The sequence below is a fragment of the Heterocephalus glaber genome, unplaced genomic scaffold (assembly GCF_053883595.1).
Source record: "Heterocephalus glaber isolate CG9 unplaced genomic scaffold, H.glaber_assembly_v1.0 deba00001561, whole genome shotgun sequence".
Taxonomy (NCBI): domain Eukaryota; kingdom Metazoa; phylum Chordata; class Mammalia; order Rodentia; family Bathyergidae; genus Heterocephalus; species Heterocephalus glaber.
In genome coordinates this window covers 10,904,615-10,932,226 of record NW_028258349.1, presented here as the reverse complement: position 1 = coordinate 10,932,226, position 27,612 = coordinate 10,904,615, and the positions used below count along the sequence as shown (strand labels likewise).

The following is a 27,612-nucleotide window of genomic DNA, read 5'->3' as shown; positions in this document are numbered from 1 at the left end:
CAGCAGGCTCCAGCTCAGCTCGCGGGAATCCGGAATCTTCCCAGAGGCCAGGCGGCCAGGGCCCGCGGCAAGCCCTGCGCGCTTTGCGCGGCGCCACGACTGTGCGCTTCCCCACTGAGGGGCAGCGCCCAGCCGCCAGCCCCAGCGTCCCGGCGCAGCCTCCACGCCCCTCCAAACTCCCGGCGCAGCGCGGACACCTCGGCTCCGCCGCCGCCGCCGCCGCCGCCGCCACTCCCCCCACATTCCTGAGGCCGCAGTGCCGTCTCCTTCCTCGCATTCCTGCCCCCGCAAAGGAGTCCCTCCGCCCCCTGCGCTCCGCGGGGAGGAGGGGGCGCGGTCCGGGACCGCGGAGCGCACATTCCTCCGCCGCGCGCGCCCTCGAGCGCAGCGCCGCGTCCCCCGGCCCGCGCGTGGCCGGCCGAGAGACCCGGGCCCGGCGCCGGCCCCGCCCCGCGCCCAGGGGTCCCGGGGCGGGCTCCGGGCTCCGGGCAGACGATGAGGCGGCGCGGCCGGAGCGGCGGCGGGAAGCGGAGGCGGAGGTGACGCGCTAGGGCCGGCGGGCCGGGCCATGCAGCGCTCCCGGGCGGCCGCGGACGAGGCGGCCCTGCTCCTGGCTGGGCTGGCCCTGCGGGAGCCGGGGCCGGGCGGCGACTCCCCGGGCCGGGGTCGGCGGGGGGCGCGGGCCGGGCCGGGAGACGAGGCGGCGCCAGCGCTGGGCCGCAGAGGCAAGGGCGGCGGCGGCGGCGGCCCCGAGGCCGGGGTGGACGGACCGAGCCGCGCGGAGAGAGGCCCGCGGCGCGCAGCGGCCCCCGAGCTCAGCGCGCAGCCGGCCGGCAGTCCGCGGGCCAGCCTGGCGGGCTCGGACGGCGGCAGCGCCCGCTCCAGCGGCATCAGCCTGGGCTACGACCAGCGCCACGGCAGCCCACGCTCCGGCCGCTCCGACCCACGCCCCGGGCTCGGGCCGCCGTCGGTGGGCAGCGCCCGCTCCAGCGTGTCCAGCTTGGGCTCCCGCGGCTCGGCGGGCGCCTACGCCGACCTGCTGCTGCCCCTGCCCAGCACCTGCCCCGCGCCGGCCCGCTCCCCAGAGCCTGCCGGGCCGGCCCCTTTCCCGCTGCCTTCGCTGCAGCTGCCCCCGGCCCGGGAGGGCGGCCCGAGCGCGGCTGAGCGGCGGCTGGATGCGCTCACCCGGGAGCTGGAGCGGGCGCTGGAGGCGCGCACCGCGCAGGATTACTTTGGTGAGCGAGTGCCTCGCCGGCCGGCCGGGGTCGGGTGCCAGGGCTCGGGCGTCGGAAGGCAGCCTGGACGGAGAAGTGGGTCTCATGTGGGCTGGGGAGCTGGCGGCGTTTTGTGAACTGCTAAGTCTAGGGTTATTCTCAACAGTGGCTTCCCCTCTAGGTCTCCCGCTACAGAGCGGGTTCTGGTAAAGTGAGTGGATGCGCTGTGCCTGACTTGAAAGTCAGGTTGACAGAACGAGCTATTTTCTGCCGTTTTCCCCTCCTTTTTAAAAAAATTAAATTTTCATTTCTAAAAATTTTGAGACAAGATCTCATTGCGGGAGCTGCGCCACCATGTCTGAATTGGCCTTCTTAACCTTTGGCACTTGCCGCCGCTCATCATGCTTGTGGTGTCGACATCAGCAGAAGGGACGCCTGTCAGCCTGGTGCTGCTCTCACCCAGCTGTATGGGTTGTGCACAGAACCCCGAGGGATAGAGAGGACGACCAAGCCAGGCTCACTGGGTTGCTCCTGGTTGTTCTGTGTGTAGCAGATGTTTCTTAAAGGAATCCTGCTTCGAGGAATTCTGCATCGAATGCGGTTGTAAAGCCCATCAGTCTCCGACAGCCTCCATGTCCCAGTTCCGCCCTGGCCCGCTCATCCCTTTGGACTACCCTTAGGGTGAAGTTAGGGGCAGGCAGAAGTACTGTAGGACCTGAGCAAAGTGCTCCCCTCGCTCCCCCCCCCCCACTTCCCAGTAAGCGGAAGGATGAGGCTCCTGGCTTTGGCGGGATGGGTGGTTATCAACCCCGGGACTGAGGCTGTCCTGGGGTTTCTATCTTTCTTCCATTTAGTGGAGCTAACAACTCTGGAATGCCCTGAACTGGATTTTGAGCGGTGAGCAGGCTGCATTTTTCAGGCCAGTCTGGGGCATTCCAGACAGAGCAAAAGGAAGCATGTGAGGGTGTCCGACTGTGCTTCCCGCCGGCTCCTTGTGTAGCCCAGGAGGGGTCAGGAGGTCAAGGTCGTGTGTGGGCTATTGGGTTGCCTGCCTTGGGGATGGAGAGCGTCTTCCTGGTGGGAGACTGTGGTCTGGCAGGTCTGGTGGCTGCTGTTAGCTGGCTAGGGTGCCCGAAGGAAAGTAAAAGAGTGTTGCCGGTCAGCAGGCAGATGCCAGGAGCAGAGCTGGGGCTGTCTGCTAAAGAAACCGCTCATCTGTGCTCTCTTCAGGGAAGCTAGCCAGTTGCTGGCCCCCGATGCATGGCAGAGCCTGGGCAGGCATGCACCTGTTGGCCTCCATGGCTGTTTTTTTTTTTTTTTTCTGGTACCGGGGATTGAACTCAGGACCTTGCTCTTGCAAGGCAGGCACAGCACCACTGAGCTAAATCCCTGGCCCCTGTTCCAGAATTTTTATGTGATGTTGGCATGGCCCTGGTCCCAGCAGGTAATGTTGGAAGCAAAGGGGTCCATGGTGGAAATTTGTATGTGTGTGTGCATGCATGTGATCATCCTTCCTACAGAGGAGTTGGACTCAACTTCTGCTCTCTGAGTATTGATGATAGGTTTTTATCACCCCAAGGGCAGCGAGAAACCAAGATTTAGGTAACGGTTCTCTGTTTCTTAAAAGTATGAGGAGTGACAGATGTGGTGGGCATTCCTATACTCTCAGCACTCTGGGAGGGTGAGGCAGGAGGATTGCAAGTTTGAGCCAAGCCTGGGCAATTTAGTGACTTAGCAAGACCCTGTCTCAAAATAAAAATTAAAAAAGAGCTGGAGATGTAGCTCAGTTCAAAGGCCCTGGGTTCCATCTCTAGTACTATTAAAAAAAAAGAAAAGCAACTGTTCAACTATTTGCTTGAGCTGTATGGTTCTCACAATACTTGACTTCTTTGAGCTACAGAGGTGGTAATTTTCAAGCTGGGTGTAGTGGTGCCACCTGTAATCCCAGCACTGAGGAGGCTGAGGCAGGAGGATTGCCACAAGTTTGAGGCCACCCTGGCCTATGTAATGAGTTCAAGGCCAGCTGAACTACATAACGAGACCTTAATCTCAAATAATAAAAAAAATTTTTTTTAAAAGAAAAGAAAAACCAAAGGTGATAATTTCATATACTAGTTCAGCTTGAATAAAACAAAATTTGATCGGCCAGGGATTTAGCTCAGTGGTTTCGTTGCCTGCTGCGCAAGCACAAGGACCCGAGTTCGATACCCGGTACCAAAAAACACCAAACAAACAAAAAAAAATTTGATCAAGGTAGTGTGAGCTCCAGGGATCCTTGAGAGACCCCATCTGCAGAGCCTTTCTCTCTTTTTGTGATCCCTCCTGATTCCCCCTCCATGCCCTGGTGCCAGCTGAACTCTTGGTCCCTCTCTGCCTTTCACTGATGTCTGTGGAACTTTCTTCTCCCTTCCCCAAGCTCCACTGCCATTAGCCAATAGCCTTTGGCCTCTGGAACCTCTTGGTGGCCTCCCTGCCTTCTGAATTTGGGCCACCCAACTCCCAGGGCCACACCCTGTTTTTGCTTCTCCCCTGCAGCCTTCAGTTCCAACTCCAGCCACTTCTCACCAGCACTTCTGACTCCTCTCAGCTACCTGCCCTGCAGGATCCCAGCTGAGTCCCTACTGAAGCCCCTCTGCAGCCCTGTGGGGCCCTGAGTGCCTCTGAGGAAGCTGCTGGGACCATGGCAGCGTCTTCAACCTCGGTGGGCTTCTTGGTAGCATTGCTCCCTCCTTTCCTCTCCCTTCCCCCTTCTTTCTTTCTTTTTCTTTTTCTTCTCAGTACGGGGGATCAAACCTAGCGCCTTCACACAGATCCACATCATCCCCAGCTCTTTTTTATTTATTTTTCGTTTTGGAGCCAAGGTCTCACTGAGTTGGCCAGACTAGGCTGGAACTTGCAGTCCTCCTGTTTCAGCCTCCCAGGTGCTGGCATGACAGGCCTGTGCCACCATGTGCCACCATGCCCAGCCCAGTTTGAACTCAGCAAGCTTGTCTCTCCTCTAATGCTTGCTCTTGCTTTCCACTTGCTCAGAATATCAAGGTCACCAGTTGCAGTCTGTTTCCATCAGCTTCTTGCTCCTCACCCTCAAGCTCCCTCCAGTCCACACCAGCCGTTCTTCCTGCCATCTGAGAAGATAGGGTCCTCCGTCTGCATCCTCCATCTTTTCCATCTGCAGTTTCTCTTTCCAGTGGCCATTTTTCTTTGGCTACAAATTTGTACAAAGGTCTTGTCCCTCCCTCCCTCCCTTCTTTCCTTCCTGTGCTAGCGATCAAAGCCAGGGCCTCATGGAAGATAGGCAATCATTCTACCACTGAACTACATCCCCAGCCCTTTTAATGTTTTATTTTTTTGAGACAGGGTCTGGCTTTGGAATTCTCCTGCCTCAGCCTCCCTAGTAGCTGGGATTATAGGTGTGCGGTATGCCACCTTGCCCAGTTGTATGAGGATCTTACATAAAAAAAAAAAGGCAAAAACAAAACTCCTAAACCTGCATGGCCACAGAGTCTCCTCAGTCCTTTCATCTCCCCTCCTTCCCATCCCTGTGTCTTGCTGAGATGATCTCTGCTCATTCACCTCCAGATCCCCTCAGCCGTCTGCTCTGTCTCCTCTTGATTGATTTGGCCCAGCTCTTGCACAGTGTGACAGTGACGCCCCAGCCTGGCACCAGCCCTAGCCATTATTTTCTAGGCCTTGAATGTCTGTATCTTGCTCCTGTATCTGACAGCACTTACAGAGTCTGCTCTCCTTGAAGCATTCTCCCTTATCTCTCAAGTGCCTCATGCTCCTGGTTCTCTCTTTAATGTGTTTCTGTTTGTTTGAGACAGGGTCACACTGTGTACTACAGGCTGACCGTGAACTCACTGTGTAGGGCACACTGGCCTCCAACTCACTGAAATCCTGCCTCAGCTTCCCGAGTGCTGGGATTACAGGCCTGTGCCACCATGTCTGGCACTTTAGTGTATTTATATTAAAGGCATGCAAGCACATACTGAAAGGAAAAAACACAAAACCCAAAAGCTAATGCAAGGTGGAGGCTTCCTCTCTTGTCCATTCTTCCCTCCTGCTTTTTGGGGGTGGCTGAGTTTTGTTTTTGCACTAAAAAGTCTGTCTGTTCCAGGGATGTCTTCAGGGACATGATGAGGCGAGAGTCTCAAAGCTGATGGATAAGAAGGAAGGTGGGAGGGTAGATCTTTTTCACTTAGTTTTTTCCCTCCCAGTGCTGGGATTGAACAGACAGCCACTGCACTGAACTACATCCCAGCCCTATTTATTTACGGGGTCTTGCTAAATCATGAAGTTGCCTAGTCTGGACTCAAATTTGCAATCCTCCTGCCTCCTCTTTGCAAAGTACCAAGATTACATGGATGTGCCACCACACCTGGTTTTTATTTTATTTTTTGGTTCTTTGAGACATGATCTCGCTGCATTTTCAGGCTGGCCTTGAACTCATTATGAAGCCCAGGCTGGCTTTGAACATGTGACAATCCTCCTTCCTCAGCCTCCCAAGTGCTGGGATCACAGGGGTGTGCCATTATGAGCGACTCTCTTTCATCTTTTTTTTTTTTTTTTTGGTACCGGGGATCGAACTTGGGTCCTTGCGCTTGCGCAGCAAGTGGCGAAACCACTGAGCTAAATCCCCGGCCCAGCTCTCTTTCGTCTTGAAGTGATGAGTCTGGCTGCAGTTTGGGTGGTGGGCTATTGGGGACTGGGCAGAGGGGCTTGTGATCCACGGTCTGAATCAGGCTAGTGAGAGTAGGGGGTAGGAGTGAAGCCAAAACTAGGGAACAAACCAGGCATGGTGATGGACATCCGTTATTCCAGCTACTCAAGAGGCTGAGGCAGGAGGATTGCTTGTGTCCAGGAATTGGAGACCGATCTGGGCAGCACAGCAAGACCCCTATCGCAAAAAAAAAAAAAAAAACAAGACCCAAAAAAGAGGAGCGTTGGTTCTGAGTTGGAGGTGAGGGAGAGGGACACACCTTGGTAGACAGAAGTGCCATCTTCTGAGGGAGAAACCAAGCCTGGAGCTGTTTGGGGGCATCTAGAACACTGGACACAAAGTGTCCGGGGACCTCTGGAAAGTGGATCAGTGCTCAGGGGAGTCTGGGCTGGAAGAGAGCACCTGGAGCCCTGGGTAGACTGGGTGGTAGGGAAGGAAGATGGGAGACCCACAGAGACCAGGAAGCCACGGCCACATGCAGAAGCCTGCAGGTAGTGTTTGCTTGGCTGCTGCATTTTTAAAGATTTAAATTAACATGGAATGGATTGGAAGTGGAAGGATTTCTTGTACAGATCTGGATTTCTAGCTTTTCTTGAAAAATCAGGATCTCTGGCCTTGCTTTTGGGAAAGAGCAGGGGAAGTACTGAAGAGTGCTGGGAAGGGAGCAGATGCAGAAATTCAGGGCAGGCTGTGTCTCAGAGACCAGAGGAGGGGTGGTCCATGCTCTAGCAAGACGGGTCAGAAAGGGCACAGCTGTGGGCAGTGAGGAGGTGACTGGGTGTGCACCAAGCCATCGTCTTCACTGAGGAAGGGGCTGGGGTGTTTGATGGAGAACGTAGGGGTTTTTCAAGCCAGGAGAGGTTTGTTTAGTGTCACGGAAGTTGAGTATCCCTAATCTGAAAATCTGAAATGCGTTGAAGTCCTAAACTTTTCTGAGTACCAACATGGCACTCAAAAAGTTTAAGATTAGCCAGGTCGGGCCAGGGATTTAGCTTAGTGGTGCTACTGGTTGCCTCGCAAGCAGAAGGTCCTGAGTTCGATTCCCGGTAGCCCCCCCCCCTAAATAAGTTAACCAGGTATGGTGGCACATTCCTGTCATCCCAGAACTCAGGAGGATGAAGCAGGAGGATCACACATTTGAGGCCATCCTGGGCAGCTTAGTGAGACCCTGTCTCAAAAACAAAACAATCAAAACAAGACAAGCAAAAACCTCTTTTAGAGTTTGGAGCATTTTGAATTTCAGATTAGATTAGAGATGCTTAAAGCCTGTGTACATATTCCATAATCTGAAAAAAACTCCAAAATCTGAGACATTTCTGGTCTTGGCGAGTTTCAGATAAGGGATACTCAGTCTTTATATGGAAAAAGAGTTGGGGTGGCGGGCGGGGACACAGCATGTCCTGGAGCAGCCAGAAGAGGCAGGTGGGCTGAGCCATCTTCATGCTCTGTGGGGCAAGGGAGACCCCCAAGTCTTGCTGTGAAGGTGATTCACGCCAGGGCTGCTGGTCACCTCTGGGTCTCAAGGAGGGTGGTCAGAGTGCCTGCAGGCTGAAGCCCGGCTTCCTCTGGGAATTGTTAGTCACTCCTCTCTTTTCCACCCTCTGCCCTGCTGGGCAGCATGCTGCACACCCCGCCAACAGTGGTCCCCTGTTCTATCCGGCAGTCCCAGATACCTGTATAGCAGCTGCTACCTTCCATTATTTCCTTCAGGCTTTTGCTCAAATACCACCTTGCCATCAGAGGCTTCCCTGAGCAGTCTGTTTAAAAACCACTCAGACTTTTGTGTGAGTGTGTGTGAGTATGTGTTTGTGTGTGTGTGTGGCACTGGGGATGGAACCCAGGGTCTCATTCCTGCTGGGCAAGTGCTCTTCTACTGACTGGGTGACACCCCAGACCCTAAACATACTCTCAACCAGCCTTATTTTTCTCCATAGCACTTGTTTCCGCCTGACATTATTTAGCGGGTGGTGTTGATCTCCTCCCTGGAGTACAGGCTCCTTGGGGGTGGGGACTTGTGTACCACAGGATTTCTCCAGCTGTGAACTGTGGGGCATGAGGTGGGCCATCAGTGTGTGTCGCCTGAGGAGAGACTACGGGTGCCTTGTGGTACAGAGGAGGGAGGGTGTCTGGAGAGGGTGAATGACTGCTCCTCAGTGTGCCTGTGTGGTCTTCTTCTTTGAGTCTGGGTCAGAAAATCCATGTTTATTTTGAAGAATAGGATTTGCTTCATAGACAGCAGAACGGATTTTCCCTCAGTGCAAGGTCCTCTACCTCAGGTCGTGGGAGGAGGGGTAGGTGTATCCTGATAACTGATGAATGACTTTAGGCGCTCTGCTCAGCTCTTTGAGTCCTCAGGTGACAATAACAAGTAGTGGATTCCCTTATGGTCCCCTGTTAGTCACTAGTGACCTGTGATATTGACCTAGGGATGTGGACCTTCCCAAGGTCAGGCAGGCAGGCAGCACTGGGACAGGAGCCACATGCCTGTCCTTCTGGCTCCACAGTCCATGGTGCCAAGCACTGCTCTCTCCACCTCTCCTCCCCTAGGCATTTGCAACAAGTGTGGGCTTGGCATCTATGGAGCAAGGCAGGCGTGCCAGGCGATGGGGAGCCTCTATCACACCGACTGCTTCATCTGTGACTCCTGCGGTAGGTAACCTCTTCCCTGTACCCTTTTTGCTCCCTTGCACCCAAGTCCCAGGAAGATGGGCCACCTAGCTCTGGCCCAGGCTGGCCACAGTCTTCCCATGCACATGGGTTATGACCCCTGGCCCTCTGTGCCTGGCTTGTTAGAGGCCCAGGCCTATGGGGAGATGTGCTAGGGCCTGGGGAGGGAGCCGTGGAGCCACTGAGGAGCCCTCTGGGGTTGTAGGAAAGGCCACCCCTTCTGTCCTCTGCTCTGGCCTCTGTCACCTGCTAGGGTCTGCTTGGGAGGGGGGTGTGGAGCAGCCAGGGGTCTCTTGCCTGTCTGGACCTAGGGCTAATGTTCTTTTTTCCTACAATTTATTTATTTTTGTCTCTGTTTACATGCAGTATAAATATAGATGTTATAAAAAGAAAAAAGTAACTGTAATTTACCCACCCTAATAAATCTGCACTCTTGATTTTCCCACTGTTCTTACAGATTTTGCCCCTAAGCAGACTTTTATTTATTTCCATTAAACATTTTAATATTTTGTTACAGAATAATATGTGTACAGTGGTAAGTCAAATAGTTTTAATAAAAAGCGTTTATTCTTGAGGAACTGGCAATAGGACACAGGGATTCATACATGCTAGGGAATGCTCTGGAGTAAGGTATACCCCTACCCTCAGTAAGTGTTTTTTAAACAAAAATTTGTGTTTTTGTTTGTTTGTTTTTCGGTGGTATTGGGCATTGAACCCAGGGCCACTCTACCACCAAGCTACAGGTTTAGTGCTTTTAATTATTTTTTTATTTTGAGATAGGGTCTTGCTCAGCTACCTAGACTGGCCCCGAACTTGTGATCCACTTGCGTCGGTGGCATGTGCCACCAAAGCCAGCTTAGCTTTAATTTTTTTCATCTCAAATATTCGATTCAGGCTTTGTATCGAGTTCCCATTGGACGGCCCTCACCAGTCTGCGCCCTTGAACTCTAGGCCTGTGTGGAGCACTCATTCCACCCTGGGAGCCTACTTTCTGTGTTGAATCCACTATTTCCTGCAGGGAATGCGAGGAGGCTTCAACTCTGAGTCTGTTTGTTGGCCTGGTGAAATGGAAACCCAGAGAAAGGACTGGCTTCAGGCTGAGGTTGCTTCAGCAGCTCAGGCAATTATGATTTGGTTGGCTGGGTTGCCGTTGGGTTTGGGCTTATCTTTGGGACAATTTGTGTCACCATGTCCTGGTAAGATGTCCTGGCAGTAGCTTAAGACTTCAGTTTTATTCCACTGGTCAGATGGGAAAGGGCATATCTGTCTCTCTCTGTTTTGGTGGTATTGGGAATCATTCTGGTTACTTCCTTGGAGTAGGCACAAAACTCCTTTTCTAGAAAGTTTATCTTGTATCTTACTGGCCAGGTTATTCTGAACTAGTCCTTGTGGCTGGGGGTGTTCTGTGACTGACTTGCCTGAGTCTGACCAGCATCGTGGTTAGGGCAGGGGAGCTCAGGACTACCAGGGGATGGAAGTGAGTTCAGGTTTCCTGAAGCATAGGTGAGGGAGGCTGGAGACAGCGAAACTTGAAGATTGAGGAGGAGAATCAGTCCCGTGAGGAAGCCACAATGTGTCCAACATAGTCTTCTTGCTTTTTGTAGTTATCTAAGAAAGGGGTTGTGGGAGGGAAGTTTTCTGGTAGGTGTAATGGGTTTTCATTGGTCCTTTATTAACATTTGATGGGGAATAGATTTCCAACATAGAAATAACTTTTGTTTCTGGTTTTTTTTTTTTTTTTGGTGGTACTTGGGCTTGAACCCAGAGCCTCATGAATGCTAGGCCAGTGCTCTACCACTGAGCCACACCTCCAGACCTCACTTAGCATTTTGGATTCGTAGTTTTTTCTTCTAAGTGTTCTGATAAATTCTGATGCCATTCAGATTCATTCTTTCTCTAAGTTGGGGGTCTCACTGTGTTGCCCAGGATGGACTCAAACTTCTGGGCTCAAGTGATCCACCTGTCTCAGCTTCCAGCATAGCTGGAACTGCAGGTGTGCCAGACTCTGTTCTCATTGTGCATGGGTGTGTGTGTGTGATCGATCTGTTTCTTCCTTTTGGGAACTCTCAGGAAGAAGGCCAGTACATGGCACAGATCTTTGACACTTTCCTGTGGTGGCCTGTGGGGATGGTGTGTAATAAAATACAGCGTGAATGGTGCCCTGTACAACACAGCAGCTGGGCTTAGGGGATTCTGTGTTTGGTGTAGGCTTTTGCTGTTGGTTGGGCTAGACTCTCCTGGAGCCCTTTCAGAGTGCGGGGTTGCCCCTTAGTTCTGAGAGTTTTCTTTCTCTTTTTTGGGTGGGTGGGTATTGGGAATCGAACTTGGGACCTTGCGCTTTCGAGGCAGGTGGTGGAACCACTGAGCTAAATCCTTGGCCCTGAGAGTTGTTTCTTTTTTTTTTGTACCGGGGATCAAACTCAGGTCCTTCCACTTGTGCAGCAGGTGGTGAAACCACTGAGCTAAATCCCTGGCCCAAGAGTTTTTTCTTGTACTATTTATTTATCCCTTGAACTAAATTTAACAATGTATAATTAAGATAATATATTTTGACCAAATTACTTGTATAATACACTCGTGTTTCTCCGAAAAGAGGATCTAACTAGAGATCAAGAATGCCAGCCCCAGTCGGCCTATCCTTGCCTTACCTGCCATTGCACAGTAGCTCTGTAGCAAGAGAATAGTGTTTTTTTCTTTTTTTCTTGGTACCAGGGATCGAATTTGGGTCCTTGGCGCTTGTAGGACAGGCAGTGGAACCACTGAGCTAAATCCCCAGCCCAAGAGAATAAATAGTGAGTTAAATGTTCTGCATGACACTGGCCATCACCATGGTAATGACTGGCTAGGACTTATTTTCCAGTCAGGTCTTACTTTGGGGGAAAATAAAAGTATTGTGAATCCACATTAGAAAATTCATTAATGAGGGCCGGGGATTTAGCTCAGTGGTTTCACCGCCTCCTGTGCAAATGCAAAGACCCGAGTTCGATCCTCAGTACCAAAAAAAACCCAACAACAACACCAAAACAAACATAAGTAAAACTAAAGGCAAAAATTAGCATAGAAAATTCATTAATGTAATCTGCCTCATAAACAGATTAAAGGGAACAAATATAATCATTTCAATAGGTATAGAAAAAGTAGCCAGTAAAATTCAATATTTATTTATTTATTTATTTTTTGGATTTTTTTATTTTTATTTTTTTTGGTACCGGAGATCCAACTTTTGTTACCGGAAGACCCTGTATGGTTCAGGCCACCCATGAACTGTGTAGCTTAGGTTGGCTTCAAACCCACAGTGATCTTCCTGCCTCAGTTTCCCAACTGTTGTGATTGCAGGTGTGTGCCACTATGCCCAGCTCAATATTCATTTATCAGAGAACTAATAGCAAGCTAGAAATAAAATGGAATTGGGCCCGGGGATTTAGCTCAGTGGTTTCACCACCTGCTGCGCAAGCGCAAGGACCGGAGTTCAATCCCCAGTACCAAAAAAAAAAAAAAGAAACTTTCTAAGCCTAATAAATATTGATTACTATGAATCTATGCAAATGTCATACTTAGTAATGAAATATATATACCTGTGTTTGTTTAGTACTAAGATTGAACCCAGGGCCTTCACACTGAGCCATATATCTCCAGCTCTGTTTTGTTTTTTGGTACCAAGGATTAAACTTGGGTCCTTACGCTTGCGCAGCAGGTGACGAAACCACTAAGCTAAATCCCCGGCCCTACCAGTCTTGAGTGTATTTCAGCTTGAAGCATTTTCTTTTTTTCTTTCTTTTTTTTTGGTGCCGGGGATCGAAGTCACATCCTTCCGCTTGTGCAGCAGGCGGCGAAACCACTGAGCCAAATCCCCGGCCCTACTTGAAGCATTTTCATGTGTACCTGTGCCTGGGTAACCACCCAGATCAGTAAGTGGTAAACATTTCCATCACTCTTCCCTTCTCAGTCAATTTGTTAATGGACTCTTTTTTCTTTTTTTTTTTTTTGCTGTGCTGGGGACCTCTGAGCTACAGTCTGTTAGTGGGTTGTTAAGCTGTTTGTAGAAAATTGGCTATTATGAATAAAAGCACTAGTATACATGTCCGTTGATGGACATTTTTCTCATCTCTAGTAGTGGAGTTGCTGAGTCATGGAGTAACATTTGTATGGGTTTAATACATAATATGAAACAGTTTACTAGAGTGGAGGAACCGATTTATAATACCATTGGGAGTATATTAAGAATTCCAATTTTCCTGATTCCTTCCAGCACCAAGCATCGTCCATCTTTTAGTCATTCTGGTGAAGGGGGAGTAGTGTCTTAATGTGACTTTAATTTGAATTTCCCTTGATGAGTAGTAATGACTCTTGGTTCTTTCATGTGCTTGTTGGCCACTTGAATATATTTGTTTATAAAGTGCTTGTTGACCCCTGCCTCCTTTTTTGTTGTATTAGGCATTGAACCCAGGGCATTGACACTGAGCTACATCCATAGCCCTATTTATTTATTTGTACTGGGGATCGAACTCAGGACCTTGCACTTGCTAGGCAAGCACTGTGCTGCAGAGCTACATCCCTGCCATTTGTTTATTTGTTTATTTATTTATTTATTTCGTAGCTTTAAAAATTTTTATTTATTTAAAAAAATTTTTTTTGGTACCGGGGATTGAACTTGGGTCCTTGCACTTGCGAGGCAGGTGGCGGAACCACTGAGCTAAATCTCCGGCCCCACTTTTTTTATTTTTTGAGATAGGGTCTCACGAAGTTGCTGAGTTGCCCAGACTAGACTCAAAGTTGCAGTCCTCCTACCTTAGCCCTCCAGAGTTCTGGGATTATAGGCATACATGCACCATTGTACCTGGCTCCCATTTTTAAATTGAGCTGTTTGACTTTTTCTTATCAATTTGTAGGAGTGCTTTGCATATCTTAGATAAAGTCCATTATGTATATATGTACTGTCATATCTTTTCTCAACCTGTGGTTAACTCATCTCTTTCTTAATGATGTCATTTCTTGTTTGTTTTTTGAGACAAGGTCTTGGTAACTCCTTCAGACTTGCCTTGAACTCACTGTGTAGCCTAGGCAGTCTTTGCACTCAAGCCACCTTCCAGGTGAAGCCTCCCCAGTGCAGGGATTACAGGTGTGCACTGGCTTAACGACGTCTTTGATGAAGAGAATCCCCTCCCTTGCTTAAATCCTGACATCATTTTCGCTCCCAGTACTGGATATTGAACCCAGGGCCTTCTGCATGCTAGGCAAGCACTGTTAGCTACATATGCAGCCCTTTTTTATTTTTACTTTGTTTGGAGACAGGGCCTTGCTAAATTGCTCAGACTGTTCTCAGACTTGCAGTTCTCTCACCTCAGCTTCCTGAGTGGTGGGATTACAAGCATGGGCCACTATGTGCAGTGAAAAGAAATTCTTCATAAAACCCAGTTTATCTTTGCTTACAGTTACTGGTTTTTAAAATGTCCTAAGAAATCTTTGTAGTCTTATGTTTTAGACATCTGCTTTTATTTTGTAAGCATATTAAACATACCTATTTTGTATTCTCTGCCTAACAATTGCAATGCCAAATGTCTTTTGAAGTCTCAGTTCTAATTGTTTATTGTTTCTCCTCACTCTTGGTCATGATAACTTGTTCCTTATGTGTTTTATAGTTTTTGTTTATGGAATTCTGTCTGTGGGAGTTTGTTGAGGTCTATACTGAGGGTGCATTTCCTCGGGGAATATAAAAATTTTTATGAAGGAATGTTTTCTTTCCTTCACAAAAATTAAAAACAAAATTGAGTGAGGTGAATATTTTTCTTTTATGAATACTCTTACACACTCTTCATTCATGCAGTATATGGTGATATAGTCTTTGTGTGTGTGTGTGTGTATGCTCTAGGGATGGAACACAGGCCCTTGCACATGCTAGATAAGTGCTCTACCACTGAGCTACACCTCAGCCCCTCATTAGTGCTCTTTAGCCCAGCTCCCTCTTCTTTATTGCTGAATGGGAGTCCACTGGATGACTACCCCACAGTTTGCTTATCCACTGAACAGTTGGTAGATACTACATGGTTCTGTGAATGTTCCTGTAGAGTTCACTTGGTGGACATATGTTTTCATTTCTCTTGAGTAAATTCCGAAGAGTGGAATTTCTGGGTCATAGGGTAAGTGTATGTTTAACTTTATAAGAAACTGCCAGACTGTTTTCCAAAGGGGCTGTACCACTTTACACTCCCACTAGAAATGTAAGGGAGTTGGTTTACTCTACATATTTGCCAACAATTGGTATTTTTGTCTTTAATTTTACCCATTCTAATGGCTGGTATCTCATTGTGATTTTTTTTTTTTTGGTACTGGGGATCGAACTTGGGACCTTGTGCTTGGGAGGCAGGCGCCGGAACCACTGAGCTAAATCCCCAGCCCCTCATTGTGGTGGTTTTAATTTGTATTTCCCTGATGTCTAATGAGGGTAAATATCTTATTTGCTTCTTGGCCCTTAATAAATCTTTTTTTGTGAGGTCTGTTCAAGGTTTATTTTTCTCTTTTTCTTAAACATTGGGAATTATCTTTTAATTATTTTAATTTAGTTATTTATTTTAATAATTATTTAAATTACTGAGTTGTAGGAATATATATCTATTTATTCTGAGCAGAAGTTATTTGTCAGGTGGATGTTTTGTGTTTGTTTTCTCGTAGTGTGATTTTTTTTTCCTTCTTTTAGTGCTGGGGAGTGAATTCTGGGCCTTGGGCATGCTAGGCAAATGCTGTATGGCCATGCCAATCCCAGGCCCTCCTAATGTTATATTTAGTTTTTGGGGTTTTTAAAAATTTTTTATTTTTTTTTGGTACCGGGGATTGAACTCAGGACCTTGCGCTTGCAAAGCAGGCGGCAAAACCACTGAGCTAAATCCCCGGTGCTGGGGGGTTTTTTTGAGACAGTATCTTCCTGGGTAGCCTGTGAGAGCTTCAGATTTGTGATCCTCCTGCTTTAGCCTCCTGAGTGCTGGGATCACAGGCATATGCCACCATGCCTGGCTTTTTATTTTTTATTTTTTAAAATTTTTTTGGTACTGGGGATTGAACTTGGGACCTTGTGCTTGTGAGGCAGGCGGTGGAACCACTGAGCTAAATCCCCAGCCCATGGCTTTTTAAAAAATATTCTTTGTTGGGCCTGGTGGTGCACTCTTGTAATCCTAGCACTCAGGAGGCTGAGTCAGGAGGATTGCTGTGAATTTGAGGCCAGTTTGGACTACATAGTTAGACCCTATCTCAAGAAAAAAAGATAGGGCCGGGGATTTAGCTCAGTACTTTCGACGCCTGCTGCGCAAGCACAGGGACCCAAGTTTGATCTTTTTGTTTTTGGTACCAGGGATCGAATTCAGGTCCCTATAATATATATATTTTTAAATGGTGATTCTTTTTCCCTCCCTGTACTGGGGATTGAACCTAGGGCCTTTGCACTGGGTTGCATCTCTTTTTTTATTTTTTATTTTTTGAGGCAGAGTTTGGGTAAGCCTATGAGTTGCCTGAGTTGTGCTGCAAATTTTAATCCTCCTGCCTCAGCTTCCCAGAGTACTAAGATACCAGCCATTTCTTTGTTTATATTTGTTTGTTTTTTGGTTTTTATTTTGGAACTGGGGATTGAACTCAGGTCCTTGCACTTGCGCAGTAGGCAGCAAAACCACTGAGCTAAATCCCTGGTGCTAAGATAGATAACAGGTGTGCAATACCACATAATAATGTCTTTTGATGAGAAATTTAAAATTTTGATTAAGCCTAGTTTGTCTTTTTTTTTTACTTCTTTTATGGCTATTGCTTTCTGTGATTTTTTTTGTTTTCTGTACTGGGGATTAAACTCATGATATTGTACATGCTAGGCAAGTGCTGTTCCACTGAGCTACAGCCCCCGCTGAGTTTCTGTAATTTAAAAAGTCTTTGTCCTACAGGGTGCGGTGACACATGCCTATAATCTCAGCTACTCAGGCTGACTAGGAGGATCACAAGTTCAAGGACAGCCTGGGCAACTTAGTGAGACCTTGTCTCCAAATAAAATAAAACCAAACCAGGTCTGGGAATGTAGTTCAGTGGCAGAGTGCTTGCCCAACATGCATAAGGCAGTGAGGGATTTAGAGGGCCTGGTTCAGTCCCTGCTACCACCAAGAAAACAAGAAAGGAAGAGAAGTCTTTGTTCTCCTTTAACCACAGAGGTAGCCACAGAGTATTTTCTTCTGGAAGGTTTAGGTTGCTAACTTTTTTTAGGTTGGCATTTCATTACATATTAATTTTTATGTTTTGTGTGAAGTGAGTTTTTTTTTTTCCTGTAAAGATATCCAGTTGTTCCAGCACCATATGATGAAGACTTTCCATCTTGTGTGTTTGTTGAAATATTTATGGGTACAATTTTGGACTTCATTCTAATTCATTGAGCTTTTTATCACTCCTTATCCTGATACTAGATTGTCATGATTACTATAAATGTACAAAATAGGTAGGGTAAGTCTTTCAGGTTTGTTGCTCTTTTTCACCATTATTTTGGCTTTTCTAGATCCTCTGCATTTTTCCTATGTGGCTTTTTTTTTTTTTTTTTTTTTGATAGTGGAGATTGAACTCAGGACCTTGTGCTTGAGAGGAAGGCGGAGTAACCACTGAGCTAAATCCCTGTGCCTGTATGTGCATTTTTATGTAAATTTTAGGATGGACATATCAGTTTCTATCAAAAAAAGCAATGAAACTTTGAGTTTCATTTAGGGAGAACTAATATAATTTTTTAAATTTTTGGTGGTACTGGGGATTGAACTCAAGGCCTTTGCACTGAACTACATTCCCAGCCCTTTGGGGTTTTTTTGGCGGTACTGGGGATCGAACTCAGGACCTTGCACTTGCAAGGCAGGAGCAGTGCCACTGAGGGAAACCCTCAGCCCACCCCAGCTCTTTTTAAAATTTTGAGATAGGGGGCCGGGGATTTAGCTCAGTGGTTCCACTGCCTGCCTTGCAAGCCCAAGGTCCTGAGTTCGATCTTCGGCACAAAAAAAAAAATTTTTTTTTTTGAGACAGGATCTTGCTAAGTTGCCAGGCTGTCCTTGAACTTATGATCCTCCTGCCCCAGGCTCCCAGAGTGCTGGGATTACAGGGCTGTGCCACCTTTGTGCTCAGCAGCAGTATTACAACATTTGAAGCCATGGCCCTGGTTGTCATGAACTGTGGAGGGCTGAGGTTTTACTTTCTTTGCTGCTCACAGATGACCTGAAGACTTGGGTTAGAGACTCACAGTGTGAGCTTTATGCTCGATTCAGTCTGCCTACTCTTAGATCCCACAGAGGGGACATGGTGTGCCCCAGGAAGATGCTGCACAGAGAGTGTATGTCAGGGATACAGAAGAACCTTGAGTTTAGGAAACTCCGACATATTTTTTCCGAGCTAGGGTCTCCCTGTGTTGCCCAGGCTGATCTTGAACTCCTCCATCTCACTCTCGGGAGTAGTGGGACCACAGTTGTGTGCCACTGGGCCCAGCTGTGGGAACCCCAGTGTTTTATAATAGGCTGCCAGCAAAGGTGCCTAACCCTTGTCCTGGAGAAACACTTTATCTCAATTATACTGGACAGCAGGCAAACCTGCCCTCTGCTCCTAAGGGAAATATTCTTTCTGTCTTCTAAGGATCTGCTCTACAGACATTCTCGAAAAGAAAATCCAGGATGAGAGCTCTTAGTACTTTATTTGTGAGATGTTCAGAAATTTGGGAGAACCAGTGGAGAATTGTCTCCCAGGAATGGTATACATTTCTATATATGTAGGTCTTTTTAAGCCACTAAGCAAAGTTTGATTTCACAGTATACAGTCGTATTCATCTTTCCTTAATTTTTTTTGATTTTTATTAGTACTCATTTGCAATATGTAATGATTACATTCATCATGGGGAGTTGGTACAAATTATATAACACGTCTTAATTCTTTTTACTTCCCCTTCTCCTCCCTCCCTCCTTCCTCCATCTCTTGATTTTTTCTTCCCAGTTGCAAAAGATCCATCTCCCTGTTTCCTACTATCTTATCTTTTATTTTGCTCATTACATTATTTGTTTTTGTTTTGGATACCGGGGATTGAATTTGGACCTTGCGCTTGTGAGGCAGGCACTGGAACCACTGAGTTAGATCCTCAGGCCCTGCTCATCACATTATTACATTTTGGGTCTCATCTAAGGAGAACCATGAGATACTTAAGCTAAATCCTTTAGTATTTCTTTCTTCTGTATGTTTTGATGCCATTATAAATGTAATTTAAAAATTCTGAGTTTATTTTCCAATCATTTGTTGTTAGCATATAAAAATATATGTGGTTTTTATATTGGCTTTCTATTCTACAGTCTTGCTAACCTTGCTTATCCTAGTAGTTTCTTAAAAATGGCTTATGATTTACTATCATGCTATTAGTGATTAAAGGTAGTTTTACTTCTTCCTTTCTGGTCTTTTTGTTGTTGTTGTTCCACTACTGAGGATTGAACTTGTATCTTTGCACTGAACCATATCTCTAGTTTTTGGGTTTTTTTCATTATTTATTTTGAGACAGGGTCTAAGTTACTAAGTTGTGCAGGCTGGGGTTGAACTTGTGATTCTTCTACCTCAGTTTCTGAGTGCTGGAATTACAGGTGTGCATCACCACACCCAGCACAAAATAGTCATACATTTGCATTGACAACCTCTTGCCAGAGTTCTGTTTTGCGGGAAATATTTATTATAATAATAACAACAAAACATTAAAAGGAGATTTAAAAATGCATCCATAATCCACCATCTCACCTGAGAGATGCCAGCCAGATTCCATCCCTGGTTCTAACATCACAGGGACCCATTGTAAGCCCTGGTCCTTACAGGGAGACGGCTCCGAGGGAAGGCCTTCTATAACGTGGGTGAGAAAGTGTACTGCCAGGAGGACTTCCTGGTGAGTCCAGGCCATGCCATGGGTGGGAGCTGGGGCGGGACCCTCTTGATTCCTTTGGAGACCTGAGGCCAGGATGCAGGAGCTGGCTGGGCAGGGCGTGCCCCTTTGCCACACGATGTCCTGGATCCTGTGTCCCTTCCTAGTACTCCGGGTTCCAGCAGACGGCTGACAAGTGCAGTGTGTGTGGACACCTCATCATGGAGATGGTGAGAATTTCCCCAAATCCCAAAGCCCCTCTGGCTCGAGCAGTCTGAGGACCCCCTTTCACCTGTCGCGGACCTGAGCGGGGATGCTCAGAGCTTGAGCCTCTCTACGGTGCGCTGCTGAGACCCACTCCCACTGACCCTTTAGTGCCTCCCACCCCCAGATCCTGCAGGCTCTGGGCAAGTCCTACCACCCAGGCTGCTTCCGGTGCTCCGTGTGCAATGAGTGCCTGGACGGGGTGCCCTTCACGGTGGATGTGGAGAACAACATCTACTGTGTCCGAGACTACCACACGTGAGTTGATGGTGCTGCGGGACCCACACTGCCTTCCCCAGCTCCCCTGGGAGGGCTTTCTGTCCTGCTCTTGGGCACTCAGAGGTGGGAGCAGGGCATGGATCACCATCTCTCAGGTGGTTCAGCCATCTGGTGCTTCTTCTCCCTATCTTTGCCCTCATGCACCCCTCTTCCTGATAGGGGTCTCTCCTGACTGGCCTACCCACCATCCAGCCCTTTGCTCTGAGAGCCAGGCCTCTTCCACCTGGGCATGGGGGTTTGAGTCACTGCACACCCTTTCCCTTACCTTTCTGGTGACCATGTAGGCTGCTGGTCCATTCTGCTTGCTCTAGGTTCCTATGCTACTGCCTGTCTTGGGATTGGTGTCGGACAGTCCTCAAGGGTCTCGGCAAGTGGTTGGCTAAATCTAGATCTTAAGGGGCAGGGTACTCACAGGAAACATGAGGGAGATGGCAAGACAGAACCTGATGCCATCAGAGGTGGTAGGGGGAAGTGATTTGGGGAGCCAGATGACATGCCACTACTATACCCCTCCTCCCAGGTGTCCAGACAAGGACGGAGGCCTACTGTGGCTGGACCTGTCCTCATACCCTTGGGCTCTGGTCACTCAGCTGGTCACTTCTGGTTTCCCATATTCTTTCAGGGTTTTTGCACCAAAATGTGCCTCCTGTGCCCGTCCTATCCTCCCTGCACAGGTAAGAACCACTCACCTGAAGACAATCAGGTACCTGACCCTGCTGGCTTCTGCCTGCTCCTGTGTGGTCCACCTCACATCCTGGGCCTCAGTGGGAGGGATGAGCAGATGCTCTTGCTCCACATTTCTCAGGGCTGAGGGACGAGCGTTGTACCCAAGCAGGTGCCCCTGGCATGAGTTAGAGGAAAGAGTTGGCCTTGATGCTTGTCCGTCCCACTGCTAGTCTCAGCTCCATTCTCCATGGATAAAAGGCTTCCCCCCGGGTTGTCCAGCTGTGCAGGTGGAGGCTGGGTGGGCTGGGGAGAGGCTGAGGAAGGCCATCCTGGGTCTCCTACATGAGCTGGGCCAGCCTGCTGCCTGGGGAGCAGGCCTGGCAATGGGCAAAGTGCACGCATGTCCATCAGTGTCACCTGCTGCTACCTGGGTGGCCCCAGGGAAGCACCATGTCCATGTTCACACGGGCTGAGTGTATCTCCACCATGACAAGAGCAGCTTGTGTAGATGTGTGCTCTGGTACACAGTTTGCCCGGAGTCCCAGTGTGCTTATTGTGTGTGAATCCTGTCTCTTCCTGCAGGGCTGTGAGACGACCATCCGTGTGGTGTCCATGGACAGAGACTACCACGTGGAGTGTTATCACTGTGAGGTGAGCTGGGCCCTCCACCAGGTTGGCAGCTGGGGGAGTCCCCTCCCACACAGTCCCCTGCCTTGGTGTCCTGTGGTCCACCTCCTCTTTCATGGCCTGTGCACCATCTGTCTTCTCCCAGTGAGCCCCTTCCTTCTCCTCAAGACGTGTTCTCTCTCAGGCCATTTCTCATTCGGTCCACTCCATCTGATGACAGTATGGGGTGCCGTGGTTGAACAGAATGTAGTCCCTACTGTCTTGGGAGAGATGTGTGCTTGGCAGTATGTGGACAAAGTGATTGTTATTGAGGAGAGCTGTCAGAGCACATAGGGGGCCTTAGAAAATCAGGGAAGGCTTTCTGGAAGAGGTGATGCCCAAGCTAGGATTGGAAGAACGAATAAGAGGTAAGAAGGCAGTGATAAGGACCTTTCCAGTCAATGGAAGCAGAACATCCTTAGGTACATAAGGAGTATGTGGTTTTGTGTAGCTGGATAAGTCGGCAGGAGCTGGGGACAAAAGATCACGTGAGCTAATGAGTGTGGACTTCTCCTGAGGGCAATGGAGACAAAAAGACATGGTTTGGATTTTAGAAGACCCTGTTCTGTGCAGAACTGGAGGAATCAGGAGTGGGGATAGGGGGTTCTTAGGGGGCTGGTGGAGCTAGGGGTGTGGTCTCAGGTTCAGGGAGGTAGACTGAGTTGAGTGATCATGGAGCGAGAGAAGGGCCTGGGTTTGGCAGGTGACTGGATGCAGGAATTTGGGGGTCAAGAAGTACCTAACAGGAGCCTAGAAGAGTGAGTGTGTTAGCTTTCTCTCACTGTATCCATACCTGAAGGGATCACCTTATAAAGAGGAAAGGTTTATCCTGGCTGACCGCTTTAGGGGTTTCAGCCCATGACTGGTGGCTCCGTTGCTTTGAGCCTGTGATGCACATCATAGGGGGCGCTCATGGAGGAGCAAAGCTGCTCACCTCCTGGCTGGGACAGAAAAGAGAATGAGGAAGGTGCCAGGGTCTCACAGTCCCCGGTGAGGGCATGGCCCCAGTCACTCAAAACCTCCTAAAGATTCTACTCCCCAGTAACCCCGAGGGTGGGGACCAAGCCTCTGACACATGGTGGATATTCCCAGGGAAGAGCAGGTGTGCCACAGCCTCATTTTGGTAGTGGAGGCATCCACAAGTCCAGGAGGCTGTTAGCAGTGCTGAGGTTCAGATAAAGGAGTTCTGGGATCACTGGCCTATGACCCTCCCTTCTCATACTCTGCCCTGCAGATTCCGGTCTCCTTGGTCTCCCCACATTCTCAACTCCAGACACGGGGTCTTGGGGGCAGCCCAGAGTTGGGGCAGTTGTAAGGCTTGTCTCATTGGTTCCCTTCTCTCAGGAGTCACTGACCTGCCTGCCTTGCTGGGTAGGATCTGAGAATTACTGCTTATATATACCGGTTTTGTTCATGGTTGGAGAGGAACTCCAGTGTCTGTTAACTGCGTTACCGAGGGATGTGGGAGGCCTGTCTTGGGGTAGCAGATGGCAGCCGAAGCCAGGGGAGCAAATGAGGCCTTTCAGGGAGGGTTGGAGAGAAGGGAGTAGGAACTCAGGAAAGCCCCAGGTGGCCAGTATTTAAGGGACCACAAAGGGAAGTGGAGAGGAGTGAGCACGTGGGAGGAAACCCGAAGGAGTGACTTGAGTTCAGAGCCCCAGGGGTGGAGGGGGGGAACTTCAAGTAGGAAGCCTGAGATGCCCTGGTGGAGGCCAGGGGCCCAGTGGGAGCAGAAATCCAGAGCTTGGATGAGGATCAAATGTGCAAAGGGACCACGATGCCCCCTCCAGCAATAACAGGGCCTCAGTGCTCCTCTGCCTGTTCAGCAGTGTCCCCTTGGGGTCATTAAGCACAGGCCTGCAGGCCTTTGCCCACGTTTGAAGCTGAGAATCGGGGTGAGCTGCCCCCTGGCGGGCTGTGAGGGGCATAGGATGCTGCTGTGCCCGGAAGGCTGAGAGTGGGACAGCGCTCGGCTGTCCTGGCCCCGCCTTCTCACTCTGGTGGCTGGGAGTAAGTAGCAGGGCCCTCGCAAGGGGGCGGCGTGTGTGGCTGGACAGGGAGGAGACTTGGAGACCTGGGATGTGAGTGGTTTGAGACCTGAGGTGGTGACTGGAACAGCAGCCTGGCTCCATTACCTGTCAGGGGAGGCAGGAGCTAGTCTTAGGGGCCAAAGCTGCCAGGCATTTTAGTTCCGGCTACCACAAAGGGCACAGAGCCACATCCTTGTTTGTGTTTCCAAATTCTCTGTCTCTTCTCTCCTCCCCTCCTGTCACCCAGGACCTCATGTGTTCTAGGCAAGCATTCTCTTAAGGCCCCTTGTGCCAGGCATTCTGCTACCCATTGATGTACACTCAGAAGTACTTTTGCAGGCAGCAGCTTCCTGCATGCTGACCCCTCTGCACTGCCGTGCTGTCCTCACTTTGCTCTGATGATTGCTGGTATTGGCTTTCCTCACTTGCCTGTTCTCCTTCCATCTCTTTTGCACAAGTCATCCTCTGCCACCTCCCAATGCTGCCTCCAAGGCTGAGCTCTTCTTCCTCTTCCTTGTTCTAGTTACCTGCACTTCCTAGAGAGTAAACCCCTTGTGTTGTTTTTAAAAAAACACCCTAAAGGTGCACATGCCTGTCGTGCCAGCACTGTTGGAGGCTGAGGCAGGAGGACCACTCATTTTAAAAGGCTGGGGATGTGGTGTGTAGGTCCTGGACTCAGTCCCCAGTATCACACACACAAATTCTCATTTGTCATGCTGATGCCCACATTTACTGCCAGCCCTTTCTCCAGACGCCAAACTCGTATCCAGCTATTTCCTCTTGGGTGTTCAAGAGGTTCCCCCAGTGGGTGTGTTCAGCGCTGGGCCACCACAGTCCTCGCTGTGCGGGTGGATCTGGCCCTGCCACAGCAGGCCCCCGCCCCCCCCTCACCCCCCGTCGGAGGAGTCCCCGCCCCTTCTCACCCCGCCCTTCGTTGTGTTCTTCCCTAGGACTGCGGGCTGCAGCTGAGCGGGGAGGACGGTCGCCGCTGCTACCCCCTCGAGGGCCACCTACTGTGCCGCCGCTGCCACCTGCGGCGCCTCGGGCCGGGCCCACTTCCCTCGCCCGCTGTGCGAGTCACTGAGCTCTGAGCAGGGCTGGGTGGGGGCGGGTGTGTGTGGGAGAGGGCCGGGTGGGAGGCCCGGTCCGTGTCGGGTCTCGCTGAATTCCACCCCCCTCCTTTGCACACTCCCCACCGAGCTGCTGTCCTGTGCTGTCCGCAGGGGCCGGACCCCCGCGTTGAAGCTACTATTTATTCACCGTCTGTGCCTCCTCAAGCCACCCCCCTCCCCCGCCTTACTGTCCCCACCTGCCCCATCACTGGCTTTGGTTCCAGGACCCTCCGAGCGCGCTCCCCGGGCAGGCTGTGTCCGGAAGGCGGGTTGGTGGAGGGCGAGGTGTCCGCTTCCTAAACGCCCTGCCCGCTGGGCGGTGGGAAGGGTGCCTTGTTTGCGTGGGGCCACAGAGCGGGTGAGGAACGACCCCCTCGGGGAACACTGGGGTTTGGCCACGGGGGGCTTTGAAGGGTGTTTTCAGCCACATTTTCGCGTTCCCTGGCTCCTAGTCTGGGGATTGCCCTTGCTCCCTGCCATCTTCCGCGCCGGGAAAAGCCTGCCTCGGCGCCGAGTTCTAGCGGCAAGGGTCGCCGAGGAGGGACCGCGAGCGGGCGCCCTGCCCGTCTTCCTGGGGAAGCACCTGTGCGCGCGCTGTGTGTATCAGGCTCCACGAGAAAAGAGATGATTTGACTTAAATTAAGTTTTTCCTTTGAGGATATTTTCATTTTCTTTAAAAGAATATAATTTTCTTCTAAGAGCTTGGACCAAGGTTTTATTTCTTAAAATTACAGCAGATTCACAAACGTCCGATTTGTATATTACGTGGTTGGATTTTAGGTGGTAAGGACATTGTAAGTTTAATTATTTTTGTATAAATTCGTTTAAAATCTCACTCTGTGTCTGCCTTTAGACTTCAGAATAGTGTGAGGTTTCGTGTGTCAGTGTATCCCAGCACACTGGGAGGCTGAGGTAGGAGGATGTGGAGTTAGAGCCCAGCCTGGGCATTTTAGTGACTTAGCGGGACCCTGTCTCAAGATTTAAAAAAAAAAAAAAAAAAGACTCCAGGGACGTCGCTTAGTGCGAAGGCCCTGGGTTCAGTCCTCAATGCAGGGAAATAAGTCCCATGATCACTGGGGGACAGGCTTTGCACTGATTGGTTATGTTAGAATTTTTCTTGGCGGTGGCCCTAGTCATGATAAACTGCAACTGGTTTTCACGGACTATTTCGACTGAAAATTGTTCCTGTGAACCACCTCTTCCTGGCTACTATTCTTGTCCTCTCCTGCGCTTAGAATGGGAATCTCGGCCCGGGATTTAGCTAAGTGGCACCGCGCCTGCCTTGCGAGCATAAGGTCCTGAGTTCAATCCCCAGTACCAAAAAGGGGGAGGGGGTCTCTTTGCTTGTAGAATCATTCTTCTGGTGGGAGTAAGGCGCTGGGAACCAGAACAGATTGGCCATGCCTAAGGGAATGGGCTGAAAGTGGTAGCCAGTTGGTCCAGCTGAGCTGAATCTGCCGGTTGGAGGCCACCTAGTGGTCTGAGGCAGCAAGTACATGGTGATGACTGCAGGGCCTAGGTACTTAACAGCGATGGTAAGCATTGAGATGGGGGACGTCTCCAGAGAAGAGACTTCTAGATCACGGTGGTTTCTTGGACGAAGGGCTCCCAGTGGGGGCGGGAGAATAAATTTCAGGAATGAGAGGCTCAGTGATTTTGGTTCCTTTTGAGCTGGGCTGCTTTGCTTTCTTACCAATTAATTGCAAGGCTTGCAGTCTTCTGATTGCCCCCCTTTTTTTGCTTCCAGTATCATACCTGCTTTGACTATAGTTTCTTCTACTCCTCCCCTCCTCTTTTTCTCTTCCTCCTCCTTTTTTTTTTGTTTTGAGACATGATCTCACTGTATCCCAGGCTGACCTCAAACTTGCAATAGTCCTCCTGCCTCAGCCTCCCGAGTGCTGGGATTACAGGTATGCACCATCACGTCTGGCCAGTAGTTCGTTCTTACTGCATATTTAGTGCTGCTTTTTTCTCTTTGTGTCTGCTGTAGAGGTGACCCCTGTTCATCCAGGCATGGCTGATATCATGGCTCTCACACTTGTTTGATTGCCAGCCTCCTTCCAGTCAACTGGACCGAGGCATCACAGCTTGGAGAACCATACTTCGTCAAAAGTCATGAATGAGTGTCATGAACCTGTGGGATAGTGGCCTCATTTCAGGCCACACTTTGCCCTTTTTTTCCAAGCTCTTGTGGCCCTCTATTGCCTTAAGTCAGGACTAGTGACTATGTTTCCACAGAGCCTTTGCACATGCAGTTCCCTGTGTGTGGGGCCCCCTCACCCTTCAGCAAATCCTTCAGATATCAGAGGCGAGGTCACACACCCAGTTACACTTTGTTGAACACCCAAAGTTTTTGGCCTCTACTCTGCAAGCTCATTTCCCGGAAGCAACATCTTCCTGTCCATGGTTAGGAGTTATGTTGACCTGGTGGCTGTTGGGACTGAGGAAACAGTGTGAGAGCCAAACTCCAAGCCAGAAAGATGACCAGGGCCCTTGAGCCCTGCCAGGCCCTAGGATATCCCTCCTGATGGGGGGTCTAGTGTCACCTCCAGCTGTGCCTGTGGTGAATGTTGTCCTTTTATGTATCTGAGTAACTCCTCTCTTGATGTCCTTCCCACTACGTAGTGAGTTGTCTGGGCCAGGTTTTGTCTCTGTCGCTTACTTAGTACCTGGCACATGGTGCTACAGCCAGAGCTTGACCCTGCTGTGAGCATTAGGGTCCCCCCCTTGATTGCCATGTCCAAGTTCAGTCTGAGCTGTCTGATGAAGGTGCCACAGGTGGGACATAAAGGTGTAAGAGCAAGAGTTACACACTGCACACATACACACCAACGCGCATGTGTGCCACATGGAATATACAAGTGTGCATTTACCTGGAGCCTCAGTTCAGCACGCAGGCCCAGGGCACGGAGCCTTGAGTGCTGAGTCGTGGTGGGAAGAGCATGAGAATGAATCTGAGACCCTGAGGAAGATGTTTGAGAGAAAGGAGGAGAAAGCCAACAAAAGACTGAATATTTTAGAAAGGATGAGCTTGTGAGGGAGAAAGAGGGAGATTGGGAAAGGGATAGAGAGAGACTCATGTATAAGAGGAGTGGAGCCCTGCAGTTGGGGC

General features: G+C 49.7%; 1 protein-coding gene across 1 annotated transcript; it reads left to right on the top strand.

The window, feature by feature from the left end:
* Nucleotides 1-545: 545 nt before the first annotated feature.
* Wtip (WT1 interacting protein) lies at nt 546-25,335 on the top strand. The gene is made up of 8 exons (XM_004859155.4): nt 546-1,235; nt 8,482-8,583; nt 19,440-19,507; nt 19,651-19,713; nt 19,875-20,005; nt 20,649-20,700; nt 21,275-21,343; nt 24,339-25,335. The coding sequence occupies exons 1-8, from the start codon at nt 569-571 to the stop codon at nt 24,477-24,479; spliced, it is 1,293 nt and encodes a 430-aa protein (XP_004859212.2). The 5' UTR covers nt 546-568; the 3' UTR covers nt 24,480-25,335.
* Nucleotides 25,336-27,612: the final 2,277 nt, after the last annotated feature.

Coding starts and splice junctions, on each gene's coding strand:
- Wtip (XM_004859155.4), top strand. CDS start 569: ATGCAGCGCTCCCGGGCGGCCGCGGACGAGGCGGCCCTGCTCCTGGCT. Junction 19,508..19,650: donor ACTGCCAGGAGGACTTCCTG/GTGAGTCCAGGC, acceptor GTCCCTTCCTAG/TACTCCGGGTTCCAGCAGAC. Junction 20,006..20,648: donor TGTGTCCGAGACTACCACAC/GTGAGTTGATGG, acceptor ATATTCTTTCAG/GGTTTTTGCACCAAAATGTG.